At 36.7% G+C, this 20201-nt stretch overlaps 1 protein-coding gene across 8 annotated transcripts in view; it reads right to left on the reverse strand.

The window, feature by feature from the left end:
- Window positions 1-20201, reverse strand: part of NARS2 (asparaginyl-tRNA synthetase 2, mitochondrial) — a 123724-nt gene that overhangs the window by 26834 nt on the left and 76689 nt on the right. For all 8 annotated transcript variants that reach the window (XR_008290517.1, XM_027039878.2, XM_053203741.1 and 5 more), the window contains 3 exons: window positions 9704-9836; window positions 5778-5876; window positions 5632-5669 (listed from right to left, as the gene is read on the reverse strand). Coding sequence is in view for 7 of the 8 variants with exons in the window: in XM_027039878.2 (XP_026895679.1) it covers window positions 5632-5669; window positions 5778-5876; window positions 9704-9836 (270 nt within the window). In the remaining variant the exon portion in view is untranslated. The remainder of the gene's footprint in view (window positions 1-5631; window positions 5670-5777; window positions 5877-9703; window positions 9837-20201) is intronic.

A 20201-nucleotide genomic window follows, 5' to 3' on the forward strand; every position in this document is an offset into this window, starting at 1 on the left:
CTTCAATAATGTATTTAAAATTTTTTTTATAATTTTTAACAAGCATTTTTAGATGTTTTGTAGTAGGAGTTTTATTTAAGTTATCCAGCCTGGCACACTGTTTAAGCAGTATGGTCATTAGATCCTTTAAACCGTATGATAGACAAGTTATTACTTTTTTTCAAGTTTATTTATTCTGAGAAAGAGAGTGTAAGTGGGGGAGGAGCAGAGAGAGAAGGAGAAAGAGAATCTCAAGCAGGCCCCGCACGGTTAGCACGGAGCCTGAGGTGGGGCTCGAACCCGAGAACTGTGAGATCATGACCTGAGCTGAAAACCAAGAGTTGGATGCTCAAGTGACTGAGCCACCCAGGTGCACTGACAAGTTATTACTTTATAGAAGAGGAAACTGAGGTTCAAAATGATTAAAGATTTACTATTAACCAAGTTCATAGTTGTAATTAGATAATCATTCATTCAAATAGTTAACTATTCATCTTTTGCTCTAGATTTTAAATTCCATAAAAGGAACAATCCTTGCCTGTATTCACTACTGAATTGTTAATGACTAGCATAGTGCCTAACTCATAGCAGGTAGCCAATAAATATGTGTTGAAAAATACTAAGCCACTGACTAATGGCTGATAACAAGTATCGCCAGAATTAGAATCCAGGTCCTCTAAGCCATAGCTCATTGCATTCACTGCCCAGAGTAAACAGTGATACATGTTAACAGGAAACCTCAGGGAGAGGACCTAGCCTAAAGAAGAATACTCTCGATCCCATGGTCGTGCAAATTTCATTTACTCATTCATTCCATTATTCAATAAATATTTACTGAGTTCCTGTTAGAGGTACTAAGCACGGGGGGTGTTGTAACAGTAAACAAAATCAACAAGCTCCCTACCATATGGAGTTGAAAACACTAAACAAATCATCACAAGTATACATTTAAACCACAACCATGATTTGCGCCGTGGAATGGATGATGATGCCGGCAATGACTGATGGGACATAGCCCACGAGGTCATTTCCCAACCTCAGTATTTTACAGACCTGGACTCCAAAGCACAAGTTAAGTGATATGTGACGGTCATAAGGACAGCAAGGAGCTACAGCTACTCTAGCATTAATTCCAGTGCCCTTTTGAATAACATGAAGCATAGTGGTTAAAAGCATGAGCTTTGAAATCAGACGAGTGAGTTTGAATCCCCATTTCATGTTTTATTTGCCTAATCTGAGTTGATTCTTCATCTACAGAATGGCAGTAACAACTATTCACAGAGCTGTTGTGAAGATACAACGAACTACTGGTGTATGTAAAGTGTATCACTACCTGGCACATAGCAAATAGTCAATAAAAGGTGGATATTTTTTTCCCATCTTAGATCTTATTCACTAGATAGATGTTCTCTCTGGTTTTCTCTCCCCAGCACAGATCCTTCGGATGCCCAAATTAATTCTTTCCTACCTGCTTACTTACTACTTTTATCAATATGCAATGTTCAGAAGTCTTCTGTAAGCTCCAGATCTGTACACTGAAACTGCCTACCCAACATCTACCTGAAAAGAATCTCAGCCTTAACATGACACCTCATGACGATGATCCTGATACCTCCTCCCAACTTACCCCAAGGGGGATACCACTTTCCGAATCTCAGTTAACGGCAACTCCATTTTTATAGCTGTATAAGACAAAAGGTTTGAAGTCACTCTTGACTTATCTTCTCTCTCCCGAATATTCTCAGCACATCCTGTTTGCTCTATCTTTAAAATATATCCAGAATAGAAAAACTATCTCCGCTGCTACCATCCTGGCCGGTGATGGTTATTTTATGTGTCAACTTGGCTGGGCAATGGTACTCAGATATTTGCTCAAACATTATTCAGGATGTTTCTGTGAAGGTGTTTTTGGGTGAGATTAACATTTAATTCAGTGGACTCTGAGTAAAGCAGAGTACTCTCCACAGTGTGGGCCACATCCAATTAGTTGAAGGCTTTAATAGGACAAAGACTGGTCTCTCCCAAGAAAGAGGGAATTCTGCCAGCAGAATGCCTTTGGACTCCCAGCTGTAACTCTTCCCTGAGACGCTAGCCTGCTGAACTACTCCATCAAATTTTGAACTCCTCAAGGATCCACACTGTAGGAGATGATTCCTTAAAAATAAATATTTACATATACACATCATGTCGGTTTTGTTTCTCTGTATAAATCTAATACATGGTCTAAATCATCATGTACTCTCATCCAGATGACTCTAATAATCTTCACTCTTGTGCTGGCTCTCACCCTGAAGTCTGTTCTCACCCAGTAGCCAGAGTGATCCTATTAAATCCAATTCAGATCTTATCAGTCCTGCACAGAACTTTTCAATGGTTTCCTTACCTTACTCAAGCAAAAACCCAAACTCTTCACAGTGACCTAAAAAGCTATACATGATTTTCCACCTCCCACCACCTTTCCTTGTCTTCTATTATCCTTTTCCCTTATCCACTCCTCACTATTACTTGAACAAACCAGGTATGGCCCAACCTCAGGGCCTTTGTACTTGCTATTCCCTCTGCCTAGAATATTCTTTTTCCACATATCCATATAGCTAGTTCTCTTAGTTTCTTTAATTCTTTACTCAAAAATCATCTCAGTGAGATCTTCTCTGTCACACTAAGTAAAACTTCTACCTCTTCACTCTTTTTGTCTTATCTTCTCTCTCTTCTCTGGGTTTCTTCTCCCTTAGTATTATTCATTCTCACAGACTGTATGTTTTACTCATTTATCTTGTTTCTTGTTTCTTATTTCCTCCCCAGAAATGTAAGCTCAATGAAGGAAGGGAATTTTATCTGCTTTGTTTGCTGCTTTAAAACAGTCGTTTTAGATTTTAGAACAAGCCTGGCACATTGTGAGTATTCAATATACACTGTTTTTTCCTTTTTTCAAGTTTTCATTTAAATTCCAGTTAGTTAACATACTCCATATACACTTAAGTGAAAGAAAAAAAAAACCTCAAAAGCTTTCAGTTGTACTCCACTGCCTTTCGATTCTCTATCATAGGGCTCCTATTTCCTCTTTTTCTGATCTTACATCTGTTGTTTTGCTATTTATTCAGGCTCAACGACTCATCACTTTTAACTTGTAGCCTGAAGGTCTACACTGATATCTGAAATTCTCAGCTCAGTCAAGTATGCCAAGTTTTTCTTATTACCATTCTCCAGGACAGGCTGAATTCTTTATTCTCTTAGAACAAAAACTTCCTAAAGCTAATGATAGCAAGTGAAGAATGATACCAACTTACGTTCAGAAACAATTTTCTAGTCTTCTGAGTACCAAACTTAACTCCTATACACACTAAATACATCGAATACTAAGACTTATATAAATGATTTGTATTATTTATGGAGAGATTGCTTATTGCTCTTTTTCCATATCAAGTATGTGTTTGTTTTATAATAAACTGTAAAATGGAACAACCTATCTGATTAGTATGGTTAGTGGAATTAACAGTCTGATATCAAGTACTACTTGTATAGGATAGTGGAAATGAAGAAAAAATGTATGTGTTATACTTAAAACACAGATCTTTAGATTTAAAAAAGTCACCAAAAAACCAGGTTTAGAATATATTATTAGATTAGAGCAATTGAAGGTAAATTAAAAAAAAAGACTGAAACAGTAAAAGTGACAGACATTACATGTATGTATTTTATAAGTTGGTTTTTGAGATGACACAAATGGAAAGATATTCCATGCTCATGGATTGGAAAAAACAAATACTGTTAAAATGTCCATACTATCCAAAGTAATCTACAATTTTAATGCAATCCCTATCAAAATACCAATAGCATTTTTTACAGAACTAGAACAAACAATTCTAAAACTTGTATAGAACCACAAAAGACCCCAAATAGCCAAAGCAATCTTGAAAAAGATGAACAAAACCGGAGGTATCACAATCCTAGATTTCAAGAGGTACTACAAAGCTGCAGTAATCAAAATGTATAGTACTGGCACAAAAAGAGACACACAGATCAATGGAACAGATAAAGAGCCCAGAAATAAACATACAATTGCATGGTCAAATAATCTTTGGCAAGGAGGCAAGAATATCCAATGGGAAAAAGGCAGTCTCTTCAACAAATGGTGTTGGGAAAAGTGGACACCTACATGCAAAAGAATAAAACTGGACCACATTCTTACACCATACACAAAAATAAACTCAAAATAGATTAAGAACCTAAATGTGAGACCTGAAACTATAAACTCCTAGAGGAGAGCACAGGCAGCAATTTCTCTGACCTCAACCACAGCAACACTTTTTTAGATATGTCTCCTGGGGCAAGGGAAACAAAGGCCAAAATAAACTACGGGGACTACACTAAAACAAAAAGCTTTGGCACAGCAAAGGAAACAATCGACAAAATTAAAGGATAACCTATTGAACAGAAGAAGACATCTGCAAATGACATAGCCAATAAAGGGTTAGTATTAATAATATATAAAAAACTGATATAACTCAACACCCAAAAAACAAATAGTCCAATTAAAAAATGGGCAGAAGACACAGACATTTCTCCAAGAAGATATAGACAGATGGCCAACAGATACATGAAAAGATGCTCAAAATCACTCATCATCAGAGAAATGTAAATTAAAGCCACAATGAGGTATCACCTCACACCAGTCAGAAAGGCTAAAATCAACAAAACATGAAACAAGTGTTGGCAAAGATGTGGAGAAAAAGGAACCCTCGTGCACTATTGGTGGGAATGCAACTGGTGCAGCCACTGTGGAAAACAGTATGGAGGTTGCTCAAAAAATTAAAAACAGAACTACCATATGATCCAGTAATTCCACTACTGGGTATTTACCCAAAAAATTAAAAAACACTCATTTGAAAAAAAATGTATGCGTGCTTATGTTTATTGCACCACTATTTACAACAGCCAAATTATGGAAGCGTGTCCACTGATAGATGAATGGATAAAGAAGATGTGGTATCAATATGTACACGATGGAATATTACCCACCCATAAAAAAGGAACAAAATCTTGCCATTCACAACAACATGGATGAATCTGGAGAGTATAATGCTAAGAGAATTAAGTCAGTCAGAGAAAGACAAATGCCATATGATTTCACTTATATGTAGGACTTAAGAAACAAAACAAACAAAGAAAAAAACAGACGAACCAAAAAACCCCCCAGACTCTTAACTATAGAGAACAAACGGATGGCTACCAGAGGGGAGGTGGGGAGGTGATGGGGATTAAAAATACACTTATCATGATAAGCAATGAATAACGTATATAATTGTTGAATCACATTGTATCACCTGAACCTGATATAATACCCTATGTTAATTATATGGGAATTAAAATAAAAGCTTTTTAATTGAGCCAATTTTGATCACTAAAGTCAGTATTAGTTTGAATTGCATTAATACAATTAATAATTACTCTGTTCATTTATCTTGCTATGATTTATTCACTTATTTATTCATGAAACATTATCACCTAGGAACCAGACATAAGAGCTATAAAAACATTTAAAACCTGGGCCTTCCTTGTGATAAGGAGATATATATATATAAAAATTTAATGGAGTGCAATATATACTGTGATAAAGTGTAAACAAAGTTCAGAGAAAGTATAATTACTTACATTAAAAAGTTGTTTTTTAGCATATGTTCTAATCTGTCCTTGGTAAGAAAAGAGAAAAAAAATTATTAAATGCAATTATATTTATTATATGTAATTAATATACTTAAAGAGTAGATGGATTGGATTTTATCCACAAAACTAATTACCTTTTGACCAGGAGCTATGAATTTGTGACAGAGTTCAACATCTTCAGTACAGTTTGAAAGAACCATCATTGTTGCAGTCTTGAAGAGCCCCTCCATAACCTAAGAGAAATGACATAGAATTGCCTGACAAGTAGGCTACTTTATATGAAAACCTGTTTAGGGTGCGGACTGATCTCCAGGTTTTAGCGGCTATCAATCCATTAGGCTTCTTAATCCCTGAATGGACTATACCAAGTTAGTTCAGTTTTCCAGATTGCTTTGGGGAGGCAGTGCAACTTCTTCCCAGAGTGGGTAAAAAAAAAAAAGAAAGAAAACTGTATGACTCTTCTGTTCATAGTTTCAATACTTAGTATTGAAGCGGGATGTTAAACGAACAGCCAAAACTGACATCTCTCTAAACTGCAATATACTCACTGTAGAAACAGGACAATGATGGTACCTAGCTCACAGGATTGTTACGATAATTAAATGAGATAATCCATGTGTAAGACTTAGCTTTAGTACCTGGTTCAGAGAAGCATACAACAAACATTAGTTGTTGTGAACAGTAAGACACTTTGAGAAGTGCTTCATTCAGTCACTGGTAAATGAAAGTTGACTTTAAAATTAGAGGAGCAATGAGATATACCTATATAGATTTTATACATAGAGAGATAAATCTATGTAGATTTTTGCTTTGCTAAAGCATACAGTAAAAAGAACACAAATCATGATACAACACAAATCAGTATGTAAGAATTCATTCTACTAGGAGTATCCACAGACATCTCACAGAAGAAACTCTTGTTAGAAGAAAAAAAGTGGAATGGAAGATATTTCTAATCAAAACTAAAATTTTTGGTCTGAAGTCAGGGAGCTATTAGGCCCTCTAAACGTTGTATTCAGAAAGATACAGACATTCATTAAGTACAGGCTGCCTCAAAGTCAGGTATCTTCCCTTCCTCTCTTGCATTTCTGGTACACCCTATCATGGCACCCACAGGGTGGGGCACAAGCATCTACTGAATTAACTTAATATGACCAGATACAGGAACATACTTAATTACCAACGGACAACCAGATACATTTATTTTTTATATAGTGTGTGTGTGTGCATGTGCATATATATATATATATATATATATATATATATATATATTTTTTTTTTTGTAGAAGAGTAAGGAAAAACCTGATAAAAGAAGAACAAAAGGAAGCTAAAGATCTTTTCCCTTGAGCCTGTATTACCTTCAATCTAACAGTGAGATAAAGAAATCACAAAGTAACTGAATTATTTATGAAGGGTCATATACCTCAATCACTAACAAAAGCTGGCACATATGGGGAACACACAAAAACAGGCTGATTGGATACCAAGCCTGTACTAGTGAGGGGTACAATACACCTATCTGTAAGATGAAGACTTTGACCACTGGGGTTGTTAAACTGGTGTGTTTCACATGAGCAGTAAATTTCCATTTGAAGAAGAAAATCATTGCCTTCTCTAACCTTGACTTTCAGACTATGCTCTATAAATATATTTGAAGAAAACAGAAACTTAACTGAACGGTTAGCATAACCTTCAGATGTTTTTAAAAATATATTACTCAATGGGTCAAAAATAGTAATATTTATTTGTTTATACCTCTTGAGGGGAAAATCCTTTGTTACTCTGATTTCATATTTTCATCAAGATAATAATTTCCACAGAATGTAATTTATAAAAGGGAGAAAATTAAGAGAAGCAGAAGATTAATTTTCAGGGACGCACATCTTTCTTCTGTCTTTAAGGAAAAGCTTGCATTTCAATTAATTAAATATCATTCAACAGTGTGTGCTGAGTACCACTCAGTGGAATACCAAATAAGAATTATTTAGTTACAGAATATACAATTATAGAGCAAAGATTATCATGTTTAATACATTCTAATCTAACTTTTGTCTTTGGAACTTTTCTCTGATATCTATGTTTGGGCAGGAGAGACAGAGAGAGTCAAGGCAAAAACAGGGAGTAAAGGGTGTGGTCCCACTGCTTACAATACTCTCACTGTCTAAATCAAAGAGTAATACAGAATAGGGTGGTATGCTCAGACTGAAAGCTGCTTAAGGAATTTTAAGCCTCCTCGTTGAGTCTCAGATCCTGAATCCCCACAACTTAGAAAAGAGCTGCTTGACAGCATTACTGTTGCCATTTTTGGCCAGATAATTGTTTGTTGAGGGGGAGGGACCCGTGCATTTTAGCATGCTGAACAGCATCCCTAGCCTTTACCCACCAGATGCCAGTAGCAACCACTCACCCGTCTCTTCCATCCACTTCCTAGGAGAGACAACCAAAAACGTCCCCTGGGGAACACTGATCCGAGAACAATCAGTGGGAAATGTTAAAGGGGTAAGTGGATACTGTAGGATATGGTCAAAACACCCCTTTAGGACCAAGAGTTTTTTCTCCACTTGGAATATTAACTGCTGATGTCTCATGGTTGGATTCCTCTTCAGGAACTGGCCAGGCCAAGAGTGCTGTCTTACACAAGAGTATGTCTCTTCCAAGACTAATCCATGTCAGGTAACTGTTTGACAGGGAAAGAACAAAGGCCCACCACCCCCTTGTCTTCCTATGGGACAACTATGAACACTCCAGCTCCAAAGTTCCTCAAAGAATTAGCTAAGGCCTCTGTAAATGCATTGTAGTTCAACTTTTCCCTCTGCCCAATACAGCTTTCTTCCTTTCCTTACAGATATTGTTCTCCAGAGCATTCCCCAATAATCCCAACCCCCAAATCTGCTCTATAGTTTGTTTACTAGGAAATCCAACCAGGACTGGATAATAAAATAGTAAGTCCGTTCTATTTGATGATATACGTGGTATTTATGTTTTAAGTAGAATTGGGCCATTTACTGGGTAAGAGTAGAAAGATACAAAATGAATAGAAGTGAGAGTTGATGAAAGTTGAAACATTCTGAACTTACAAATCCAAACTAATATATTAGTGGTACTGGAGAGACAATTCATAATAACAACAATCATTTCTGGGTACAAAGTGCCATGACCTATTATTATTCTATGTGCCTTATATATATTATCTGTGTAATCCTCTGAACTACCGCATAAAGTAGGAACTATTACTCTCATTTTACAGATGAGGAAACTGAGGCTCAGAGAATTAACTCCTTTGTCTAAGGTCACATAGCAAGTAAGTGGTGGAGCTAAACATTCCTGGTCCATCCAACTTCAGAGCTTATGTGCTCTATCTGGATTATGGCCACAGCCTCCTAAAAAAGCTCCCACCCCCATTTTTATCTCCCTCTAAATAATTAAATTGTTACGTAAGAGATGTTTCTAAACTATAATAGACAATGGCTTTTCCCAACTGAGAACTCTTTCTCCTTTAAGTCCAAACTAGTTAGTATGGCATTTACAAAGTCTTCCTTTCATGATCTGACTCTTAACTATCTCTCTGGCCGTACCTCTTGTCCCTCTTCTTCCCAAACAGAGCTCTGCTGGCTCCTGTACATGCTTTCCAATATAGCTATGGAGACATTTCTCTAACTATAAGGATGTTTTATTTATTTGCCTAACAAATAACAAGAGCTAGTATTTACTGAGCCTGCCATATGCCAGGCCCAATACTAGGTGCTTTACATTATACAAATATTATTGCATTTACTCCACCCCATAACCTTATGAAATAGTTACTATTATTCTCATTTTATAGTTGAGAAAGCTAAAGATCATCAAGGTTAGATAACATCAAAACAAAAGTAATGGCAGAGCTGGGATATGAGCTTAAATCTGTCTGACTCTTGTACTTTAAAGGCACTTAATGTTTATCAAATTTAGCTCTCCATCTTCTTCACTCCATGAACACCTATAATGCACAGATGTACACAGAAGCATTTCAATCTCACAGATATCTGTTATTCAGAAATTGTTTTAAAACTTGCATACCTACCTGCATGAGATCTTGAAGACTCTCAACAAAAGAAATCTCTGCTTCTACCATATAAAACTCTGCCAGGTGTCTCCGGCTCTGAGAATTCTCTGCTCGGAATGTTGGACCAAAGGTAAACACTTGAGTAAAAGCTCTGCAATTCAAGATTAAAAGTATAAAAACAGGATTCACATTATTAATTTTAAGTATGTAAAACACTCAGTGTACTCTTAAGTATAAAAGGTTTTGTGCCTCTGTCTTGTCACAAATCCACCCATATTAGCTGCTATATTTCTCTAATGGGTGATAATAATAGTTTCATTAAAAATGTTACATTTATAGAAACCATTTTATCCCGAAGGAATTTGCAAATGCTTTACAAACCCTATGGCTTACTAAATATAGAATCAACCACTTCTGGGCGCACTCAACTGCAGCTGCCTTAAACAGCAGGCAACTACACTTCGCAGCAATCAAGAACAAAGTAAAGGAAAAATACCACAGCCCAACAAGCTTCACAGAGATTCTATATAGTCACAGTTAAAACTAGAATTTCACATGGATAAAGTATGCTCATTTTTTTTTTTTAAGTGAAAAAAGAGTATCTGATATGTATGGTGATCTGTCTTGCTCAAATCCTCCTCAGGTCCTTCACAACCACCCAAGTGTTTCAATGATCGCTGAATGACCCCTGAAATTTGGGGGTGAGGACGGATTTTGAAGAACTGTCTACTTTATTCTCTGGTATTCAAGAGAATAGCTCATAGCGCAACAATTCAAATAGTGGGGGAAAATCTTACTTTTCAATTCCTGCAGAAAACTGGACACTACACTTTCATTCTTTAACACTTAGAGTCTCCCTCATGTGGAATCAGGCCAACAACTGGGGTTAAATCAAACATATATGAAATACTGAGTATTTCCTGAGGACTATCTAATCTTTGAATTTTAAGATTTTGCTAGTACAAAACAAGAGACTTGGGGCTCCTCAGCTATTATCGTGAGTATTCATCATTTGACTGGCATTAGTCAAACAACACTAAGATCAGAAAACAGTGCAGAAAATAGATTATGGACACACGCACACACACACGCACACACACACACACACACACACACACACACCCATTGGGCTTTTTTTTTTTAAAGATACTCTAGGAAATAAAACAGTAAGACAATTATAATGGAAATCAAGATATTTATTTTTTCTTTCAAAAGGCTATTTTAGTTGAGGCCTAGTTGGTAAGAAGCTTAGGAATTTATGTTTTGGTTCTAGTCACCTTCCTGAAACCATAATCAGTTAACCTCCAAGAACCTTAGTTTTTAATGGAAAAATAAACAATAAGAACTCAAAAATATTACTATGGTAACCCCTCTGTTGAACTTCAGATCCAGACGTGCCTACTAGAGTGTTCCTGAAAACACTGACCCTACCTTGTGCAAAATGAAAATCCTTGCCCTGCTCCCAGAGTAAACAAAAAACAAAGAACAATCCTTCCTCTCCTTTTTCACTTTCCACAATTCTATTAATCTCAGTTACTCCACCTCATCACCCAAACCAGCTCTCCCACTGCCCACATTTCCCATATCATATTGTTTACACCTAGGAAAACTCTCACAAATCCAGAGACTCCCTGCCCTGCCCCTCCCTTTATTATTTTATTTTATTTTATTTTATTTTATTTTATTTTTTATTTTTTATTTGAGAGAGAGAGTGCATGTTGGGGAGGGAGCAGAGGGGGAGAGAGAGAATCCCAAGCATGCCCATTGCTCAGTGTGGAGCCTGACAGGGGCTCAAACACATGACCCCAGCATCATGACCTGAGCTGAAATCAAGAGTTGGATGCTTAACTGACTGAGCCGCCCAGGTGCCCCTGCCCCCGTTTTTTTTTTTTTTTTTTTAATCTTCAAAGATACTGCTAGTGTAAACTCTCATGTATTGCCTGGAGAACTACAACTTTTTAAAATTAATTAATTTATTTAGAGAGAGTGCAAGCAGGGGAGGGGCAGAGAGAGCAGGAGAGAGAGAATCCCAAGCAGGATGTGCGCTGTCAGCACAGACCTTGACTCAGGGCTCTAAATCACCAACTGTGAGATCATGACCTGAGCCGAAACCAAGAGTTGGATGCCTAACCGACTGAGCCACCCAGGCGCCCCAAACTACAACAACTTTTTAACTGGTGACTGCCACTTGTCTTTCTTCCTCCAGCCCCAAGCTACTATGACTTCTCAAACTCATGTGTGATTATACCAGCCATAATTTAAAAATCTTCAATGATTCCCTACTGTTTAAATGGTACAATTCAAACTCCTAACTTTGACTCACTTTCTTTCTCAAAGCCTTTTCTCTGGTTATGCTGAAGATACTCCCCTCACACAGCATGCTCAGGCAAGTCTTTAGGCCTTTGCTAGGCTGTTCCCTGCCTCTAATGATCATCACTGGCTCCTCTCTCTCCAAAGAGCAAATTCCCAACTATCCTTTAAGACTTGGCTCAAATGCCACTTTCTCTTTGTAACCTTACCATACATCCCCAAATTTACTGTTCCCTCCTTTATAGGACTACGACATTTTGTTCATGTATTATACAGAATATATCACTTTGAAATGCAATTATATATGTGTCTTTCTCTCCCAATAAACTACGAAATTTTCCAGAGCAGGAATCATGTTTTATTCATATTTACATCTCCAGTGCCTAAGATAAAACAGGTGCTCATGCTGAATGAATGAGTACTAATGATGATGACAGGCTTCCTCAGTTGTAAAGTGGAAAAGTACAGCATGCTCACAAACAGTAACATTACAAATAATGTACAGAAAAATACCCAGATATATTTTACCGTGGCTGTTACTCAGTACCTAAAAGGTGTCAAACAATCTAGGCCTGTTCCAAATAATAACCTAAAAAATTATAAGGCCCTGGGTTTCCAATCTGTGACTACACAATCTCTAGGTAGGTTGTCAGTAGTATATCTACATAAATGAAATGACATTTCTTTCTGAGATGTCATCAGTGATCTTCCTGAAATATAAGGAAAGCCAATGAGACTGTTTTTCAAAAGACACATATAATCTGTATTAAGATACTAGTTACAGAGAAAATAGTTTATAAGAAGAACTACAAGTTCCAGTCAAAAGGACATCTGCTTCTCACACGGCAATTCTATGTAGGGTGCCCAAAGATGAGTAGCAATAGGGATTTTTAGTTTAACGATGGTTAATAAATTTCCCTAGCAATGTAGGGTAAGCCGCTCTAGTATAAAATAATGAAGAATGTCAGGGATTCTTATTTTAATTATAATATGGATCAGGCTCTGATTGAGGTACCCAAGAGTTAAGTATTATTCTAATAGGGTAAGTAAAAACTGATGGCCATGTGCTTCCTCTGAATTAACAGAAATTTAAAATGATCTGGAAGCTATGGTACAAAACTGCCTAATTCAGCATCTAGTCTTTAAGCAGAGGAACATTTAATCATTCCATAATGAACATCTTATGCCAGTGCCCAGTGTTCACTTATAAAAGTAGGGACAGCAGCAGTAGTACCAGCGATAGCAGCTGCCGTTAGAAGTACTCCTTGCAGGCCACGCACTAACTGTAAGAACCTTACAGTTAATTCCTTTATAGTTAACTCAATAAAGTATGTATTGTTACTTCTCTTTTTCAAGCTAAGAAATGGAACTTCAGAGAGGTTAAGAAGCTTTCCCTTAAGTCACAGAGTCGCAGCCTCTTAAGTGGTACAGGCCAGATTCAAATCCAGATCTGATCCTAGTGGTCACGGCCTTTATCACGATATGAAAATAATGATGCTCATAACTGAACACTGACAGACCCAGAGAATTACCAAGAAAACTTTATAATGCACCTCCCCCCATACTCTTCTCAGAGATAATCAGGGTGAGTAGTTTGATATATTTATTGTATTGTATTTATTATATTGATATATTTATCTACCTTACGAATAGTTTATTTGTTTTATGTGTTAAAGTTATAGCTTACTAGGATATGTTGCCTTCATGTAAGAAGAATGATAAATTTTCATCAATATTTCCTAACCTTTAGCAAGTCATTTAGCCTTTCTGGTCTCAAATTCTTACATGAGTGGGAGATAGGAGTAGCTTGGCATTAATCTCTAGTGTCTTTTACAACAATTTTGTTTCTAGGTCCATGTGAAATCATTCGTATTTTAATTTATGCTGACTTCTTCTTCTTTTCTGTCTTCCACAGACATGAAAGACATTTGCAGCAAGGCTTGGACTAACCAACATTTAAAATAAGATCTGACAACAAGGCCATTTCTAAAATAAGACACAAAACCAGGTGAAAGGCCAGTACTGCTGTGAGAAGAGACCAGCAGAGAAAGAAAACACTCAGCACTAAAAAGCATTCTTGTGCCAAATTATGGAGAGAGGCAAACTATATAAGGCAAGTCCATGAGCTTGGACTTGATGTTTAAGATAACAAAAGTACATTCAATACACATCAACCAACTTAACTACAAAAACAGCTTTTTAAAAATAAAAAATAAAGTTACCAAAAAAAGGTTGTACTACAGCCATAAATTGGTAAGTGGATTACTATAAAATGGTCACTGAGTGCTTGGCCATTTATTCTTTTGGGCCCTAAAATTTAAGAGCTAATCTTCATATTTTGAAAGAATAGAGGAATTACTGTTCCTTAGCTGGGGAAGAACTTATTCAGCAGAAGATGGGTCAGCAACTTTCCCTAAGGCCCCCACTCCCAACCTCCTGTCACTTGTCTGTGGTCAGCTCAAAAAACATCCATTGAACTAAAATGAACTCACAGCTTTCACCTAGCTTTTAAAACAGTCTTTGTCAAATGGTATTCCCATCTTTCAGAAAGAAATTATCTGTTTTACTACTGCTTTGAATCCACTGGCTTATCAATACTATGACACATTTGCCATTCATTATTTCCACAGAGCGGACCCCTACCTTTCAGCTTTCCCCTCTCCCTCTGACCATCCAATGATACACTAGGTGGAAGGGTGTAAGACGGAGCTCTCACCATTTCAACAATTCATGTCAAGATGCCTTAGGGAGGATGCATCCTCAAATCTAAAAATTATTCTCTACCATCACTGTTAAACATTTCTTAAAAAATTGTCTTTAATGTTTCCTAAATATTTGATTTAGTACTGAGTTTGAGGCCCAAACAAAATTTAATCTTAACTGTATAATGAGCTTCAAAGATCAAGAGAATCTGACTACAATCCTGGAGGGTTGGCTACTCTTCTCCAAGGAGATAACATCTTGCTCCGGGGGAAGGACATTCCAGAAAAGGGAACATCAAGCACACAGGTCTAAGGTAGGAACAAGCATGGTAATAGGAAAGTCTGGATACTTGATTCTCCTTGGAAGATTCTCTCCTCTTGAAACATTTAACACTGTATTCTCCTAGTTTTCCTATTTATTTGATGTCCATCTCTGTCTCTTACCTTCTACTCTAGCTGTTTATTAAACACTAGAGTTCCTCAATACTTAGTCACTAGAGGCTCCTCTGTTCTCACGGTATGCATTCTCCCTAAATGAGCTCACCTCAGCCAACAAATTTCAATCAATCAGCTATCGGCATACAATTCACACATTTATATCTCCTGCCCACATTTCTTCTCTAGGCTCCAGAAGCTTATCAGCTATTCGACTGATCTGCTGACTTGTCACAAATGCAACTCACACCTTCCCCTACCCTCATTTTGTCTTCAATCTTCTTCTAGCTTTCTTAAGTCAATCCTCCCATTAGGCTCTTTTTAGTAATACCATGTACTCCTGTTCACAGCACCTTTTAAAATTAAAAAAAAAAAAAAAAACAACAACAAAGAAACACATAGATGTGATCATTTGTTTAATGTCTGTCCATCTCCTTCATTTGTCTGTAGATTTCATTACCTTATCTATTTTTTGGTTCATCATATTACCCTCAGTCTTAACCCAGTGCCCAACAACACCAGACAATTACAGTTTGTCAAATAAGCAAATAACTTGTTTTCCATAAAATGTGCTGATCCCCAAACTGAATATTTGAAACAGCATTAGGTTAGGGGTGAAGATAGAGGAGTAATATGAGGAAGATGGTAAACAGAATATAAATTACTAAGCAAAAAATTCTGCTATTTTCTAAAATAGTTTTTCACAGAAGGCACTAGGAGATAACAAAATCAGTTTTTTGAAAAGTGACTGCCCATATACTAGTTTTTACTCTATAGTCAACAAGTAAATTTTTGAAAAGGACTAGATCTGGTGAACTTCTCTATGTAGCAAAGATTTTATTTCTTGATGAACTGAAATATTATCACATGAAAAAATCACCCTAAGTCTTATTCTATGTAAACAGAGCAACAGCTGATTCTTTTGCTTTTGTGACAGTGGATACCAACAATTTAGAACAATTATTCCACTTCATCATTCCTGCAATGATGGGCTCTTCAGAGGATTGGCTGATTGGATAGGAGGTCTTAGAAAATAAGATTTTTGTAAAAGGCCATAATTTGCGGACAGTCCTAAATGAATATTTATCCTGTTTCAATAAGACACTAAAATCACTTTTCCAAAAAAGCTAAAGCTAAACATTGTCAACTGCATCTATTCATACCTAGATTATCCTTCTTATACTTCTCGTATTTAACAGCCCTTATAATGAGGACCACTAAAGAGAACAAAATGTGGTATGTGCACCACATGGTATTTACATATTATTGAAGTCTATAAAGATTTCTAAGGTTATCTTTCTGAGGCCTGATGCTAGAGGTAGATGAGTCATTATGGCATTGAACTATCAACAATTTCCTGGGCTTACATCCTGTACAAATGACCCTTACTTTTTTAAGGTTATGGTAATGATTAAGAACATGTACTCTAAAAACTTAAACTGAAATCCTGGCTCCTCCACTTATGAACTAGCCAAGTTAACTTCTTTTGAGAATAAATTTCTCCATGTGAAAATGGGGTTAAGTATGTAGTATACATATGTATGTATGTAGTTAATACATATGTCATGAAGTTATTATAAAGATAAAATGAAACAAAATATGTGAAAAGCTTAACCTCATATTAACTAAATGGTAAGTGTCCAACAAATGGGTAATAACTACTTTTTTGTTTGTTTCCTTTCTTTCCAAAGGTCTAAGTTCTCATTTGGTTGGTCTCAAGACCTGTTTATACTTTCAATTACTGAAGATCTCAAAGGGATTTTGTTTATGTAGGTTATGTCCACTAGTATTTACCATCAAAATTGAGAAATTTAAAAAACTGTGTTGATTTTAAAACAATGATAAACCCATATAAGTCATAAAGAACATTTTTTAATAAAAATTCATAAGAGGAGTGGTACTGTTTTACATTTTTATAAATCTCTTTCATGTCTGGCTTAATAGAAGACAGCTGGATTCTCATATCTGCTTATGCATTCAATCTGTTGTGCTATCACATGTCACGAAGACTTTGGAAAACTTCAATGTACACTCATGAGAGAATGAGAATGAAAAAGGCAAATACTGCCTTAGTATTACTATGAAAATAATTTTAATCTCAAAGGCCTCTCCTGAAAGGATCTCAGGAGGCCTCAGGGAATCTCCAGACCAAATTCTTGAGAATCACCATTTCAGAAAATGGTTCTCAATGAGGAGTATTAATTCTGGGCTTTATCTCTGGAGACCTTCACTCAGAAGGGTGGTGGCAATGAGTATATTTTAAAAGTTCCAAAAGTAATTATTATGTGAACCCATGATTAAGAACCACTACTCTAAAAAATGTTTAGATTCCCTAATTGATATCCTTTTTTAGAAAGTCTCTTGACTAAAATTCTTAAATGAACGATAACATGTTTTGGTGAGGATGTAGAGAAACTCCTCATACACAGCTTGTAGGAATGTAAAATTGTGCAGCTGCTGTGGAGAAGTCTGGTGATCCCTCAAAAAGTTAAACATAGAATTATCATATGACCCAGCAATTCTACTTCTGAGTATATACCTCAAAGAAATGAAAATAGATGTTGAAACAAAACCTTGTACATGAATGTTCATAGCAGCATTATTCATGATAGCCAAAACTTGGAAAAACCCCAAATGTATGTTAACAGACTAATGGAAAAACAAGAGGTGACATATCCATACAACGGAATATAATTCAGCCAGAAAGAGGAATGAAGTACTAATATACCCCACAATATGGATAAACCTTGGCATTATGCTGAAACTAAAGAAGGCAGACATGAAAAGCCCCATATTGTAAGCTTTCATTTCTGTGAAATATCCAGAACAGGCAAATATTTAGAGACAGAAAGCAGAAGAGTGAGCGCCAAGGACCAGGGAGAAGGGGGAATAGAGAGTGAATGCTTCGTGGGTACGGGATTTCCCAGTGATGAAAATGTTCTGGAACTAGACAGCGGTGTTGGTTGCACAATGGCATGGATAGTAAACTTCTTGTTACGTGTATTTTATCACAATAAAAAGTTCTTTTAAGTTTATTGGAACTAATTGTCCATGAGGTACTTCACACATTTTATTGTATCCTTGCTACCCAAAAAACACTATACAACATGGTCATCCTGTTGTTGGTGGCTATTTCTGACTCCTCTTTCAGCTGCTTGCAATCTCTGAGACTGCCACTTCCGACCACTTACGGCTGCTCTTTCCCATCTTACGCTTTTCCCTACCTACAGCCCTTTCTTAGTAAGCACTGATGGTCAATCAGGATACTTTTTCATTTCATTTTAGGTTACAACCTAATGGTAACACATCCAATAAAGTTTATAGCTTTTAAGATCCCTTTTGCTCAGGCTCAGTGATTTACCAAAAATGACTTCTTTTTGGCATGTGTCTTTCCCCCCTACCTCCTTTAGCTACTCTCTGGTCTAAAGCTGTTGTGGAACACTGTGGATTCTAAAAGGATTCAGTCAGTTTACTGACTGAGTAAAAGGAAGTTTTGTTGTAAATGCTTAAATGATGTACTGCAGTGGTTCTACAACTTTAGCAGCATTAGACTCCCTGGGGCTTGTTAAAATTCAGCTTGCTGGACCCCACACTCAAGGTTTCTGCTTCAGGAGGTCTTAGGGTAGGCCTGAGAGGTCATATTTCTACAAGCTCCCAAGTGATGCTGCTGGTCCAAGGACAACAATTTGAGGACAACCGATCTGGGGGGGGGGGGGGCGGTTCTCAAACTTGACTGTGTAGAATAAGTTATGGTTCTTCAAAAACAATCATGAGACCCAGTCCCACCTGCAGACCGATTAAATCTGTTTTTCTGGGGGCTTGAGTTGAAATATGACGCACCTATATTTTTTAAAAGGCTTGCCAGACATTCTTTCTTTCCCTCCAGACATTCTAATGGACAGCTAGAGTTGAGAACCGCTGATGTAGACCTTCTAATTACCAATTATAATGCAACATAAAAGGGACAAATAATTGGTACAGAGGTACCATTTGCATAAGAGCTATAGACTAAGAATGAAACAAGACATTTTTAATATTCTTGACCAACTCCAAATCAGAGCTTGTTCTATGAACACAAAAGCATAAAGAGACCATGACAGACTAGAAACAGAGGCAAGATGCTTTTAGAGGAACACTTGGCCTGCAGAAATAATGCAGAAAAATCTCTATTTCTCTGCATTCATTTTCCCTGTATTCTAGAAGAGGAGGAAGAGGAGGGGGAGGGAAAGGATGGGTGAGAGGAGAAAAGGAAGACACAGAATAGAGAAATACCCATTTAGACCCTGCAGTAAGTCTTTTACGAATGTACCAAGTGACATATACAGGGATTTCAGAGCTGCACAACAATGCACTAGGAAAACACTAAGAAAAAATACCCATCAGTAATAAAATAGATGATTTGTGGCATATTCATACAAAGGAATATCCCACAGTAGCGAAAATGAATAGATTATGCAACATGAATATAAGGTAACAATATGGAGGCTATTAGGAATATATTAAGTGAATAAAGGAAGTCATAGAAGAATACATACAGATGATTCCATTTATACAAAATTCAAAAGCTTGTGAAACTAAAAAATGAGTTGTTTATGAACATATGTGATGACACTATGAACAAAAAATGATAAACACAAAATTGAGGCTAGTGGCTAGTTCTCATGGGAAGGGAAGGGGAAAGTATGTAGAGGAGACTACAGAAACATTTTGGGAGGACCAGAGTGTTGAATATATCATTATTCTTTATACTCTACTTACACATCTATTTAAAAAGTAATTTTGTGTCCATGCAATATTTAGGCACCAAAAAAGACACAGGATGGACAAACTAATGGAACACAATAAAAAGTAAAAATGACAAAATTATACTAAAACTAAAGAGCAGGCATTGGCATCAGAGCCCCAAACACCTGACCACGATGCCACTCAGTTCTTCATACTTCCTACCTTTCTCCTCTCTCTGTCCATTCAATTTAACTCAACAAACATTAACACACCCTGAGTACCTGTATTTGTCCAGCATTATTACTGTGCTAAGGGCAACAGAAACCTTAGCACCTCACAGCACG

This window comes from Acinonyx jubatus, chromosome D1 (assembly GCF_027475565.1).
Source record: "Acinonyx jubatus isolate Ajub_Pintada_27869175 chromosome D1, VMU_Ajub_asm_v1.0, whole genome shotgun sequence".
NCBI classification, from domain to species: Eukaryota; Metazoa; Chordata; class Mammalia; order Carnivora; family Felidae; genus Acinonyx; species Acinonyx jubatus.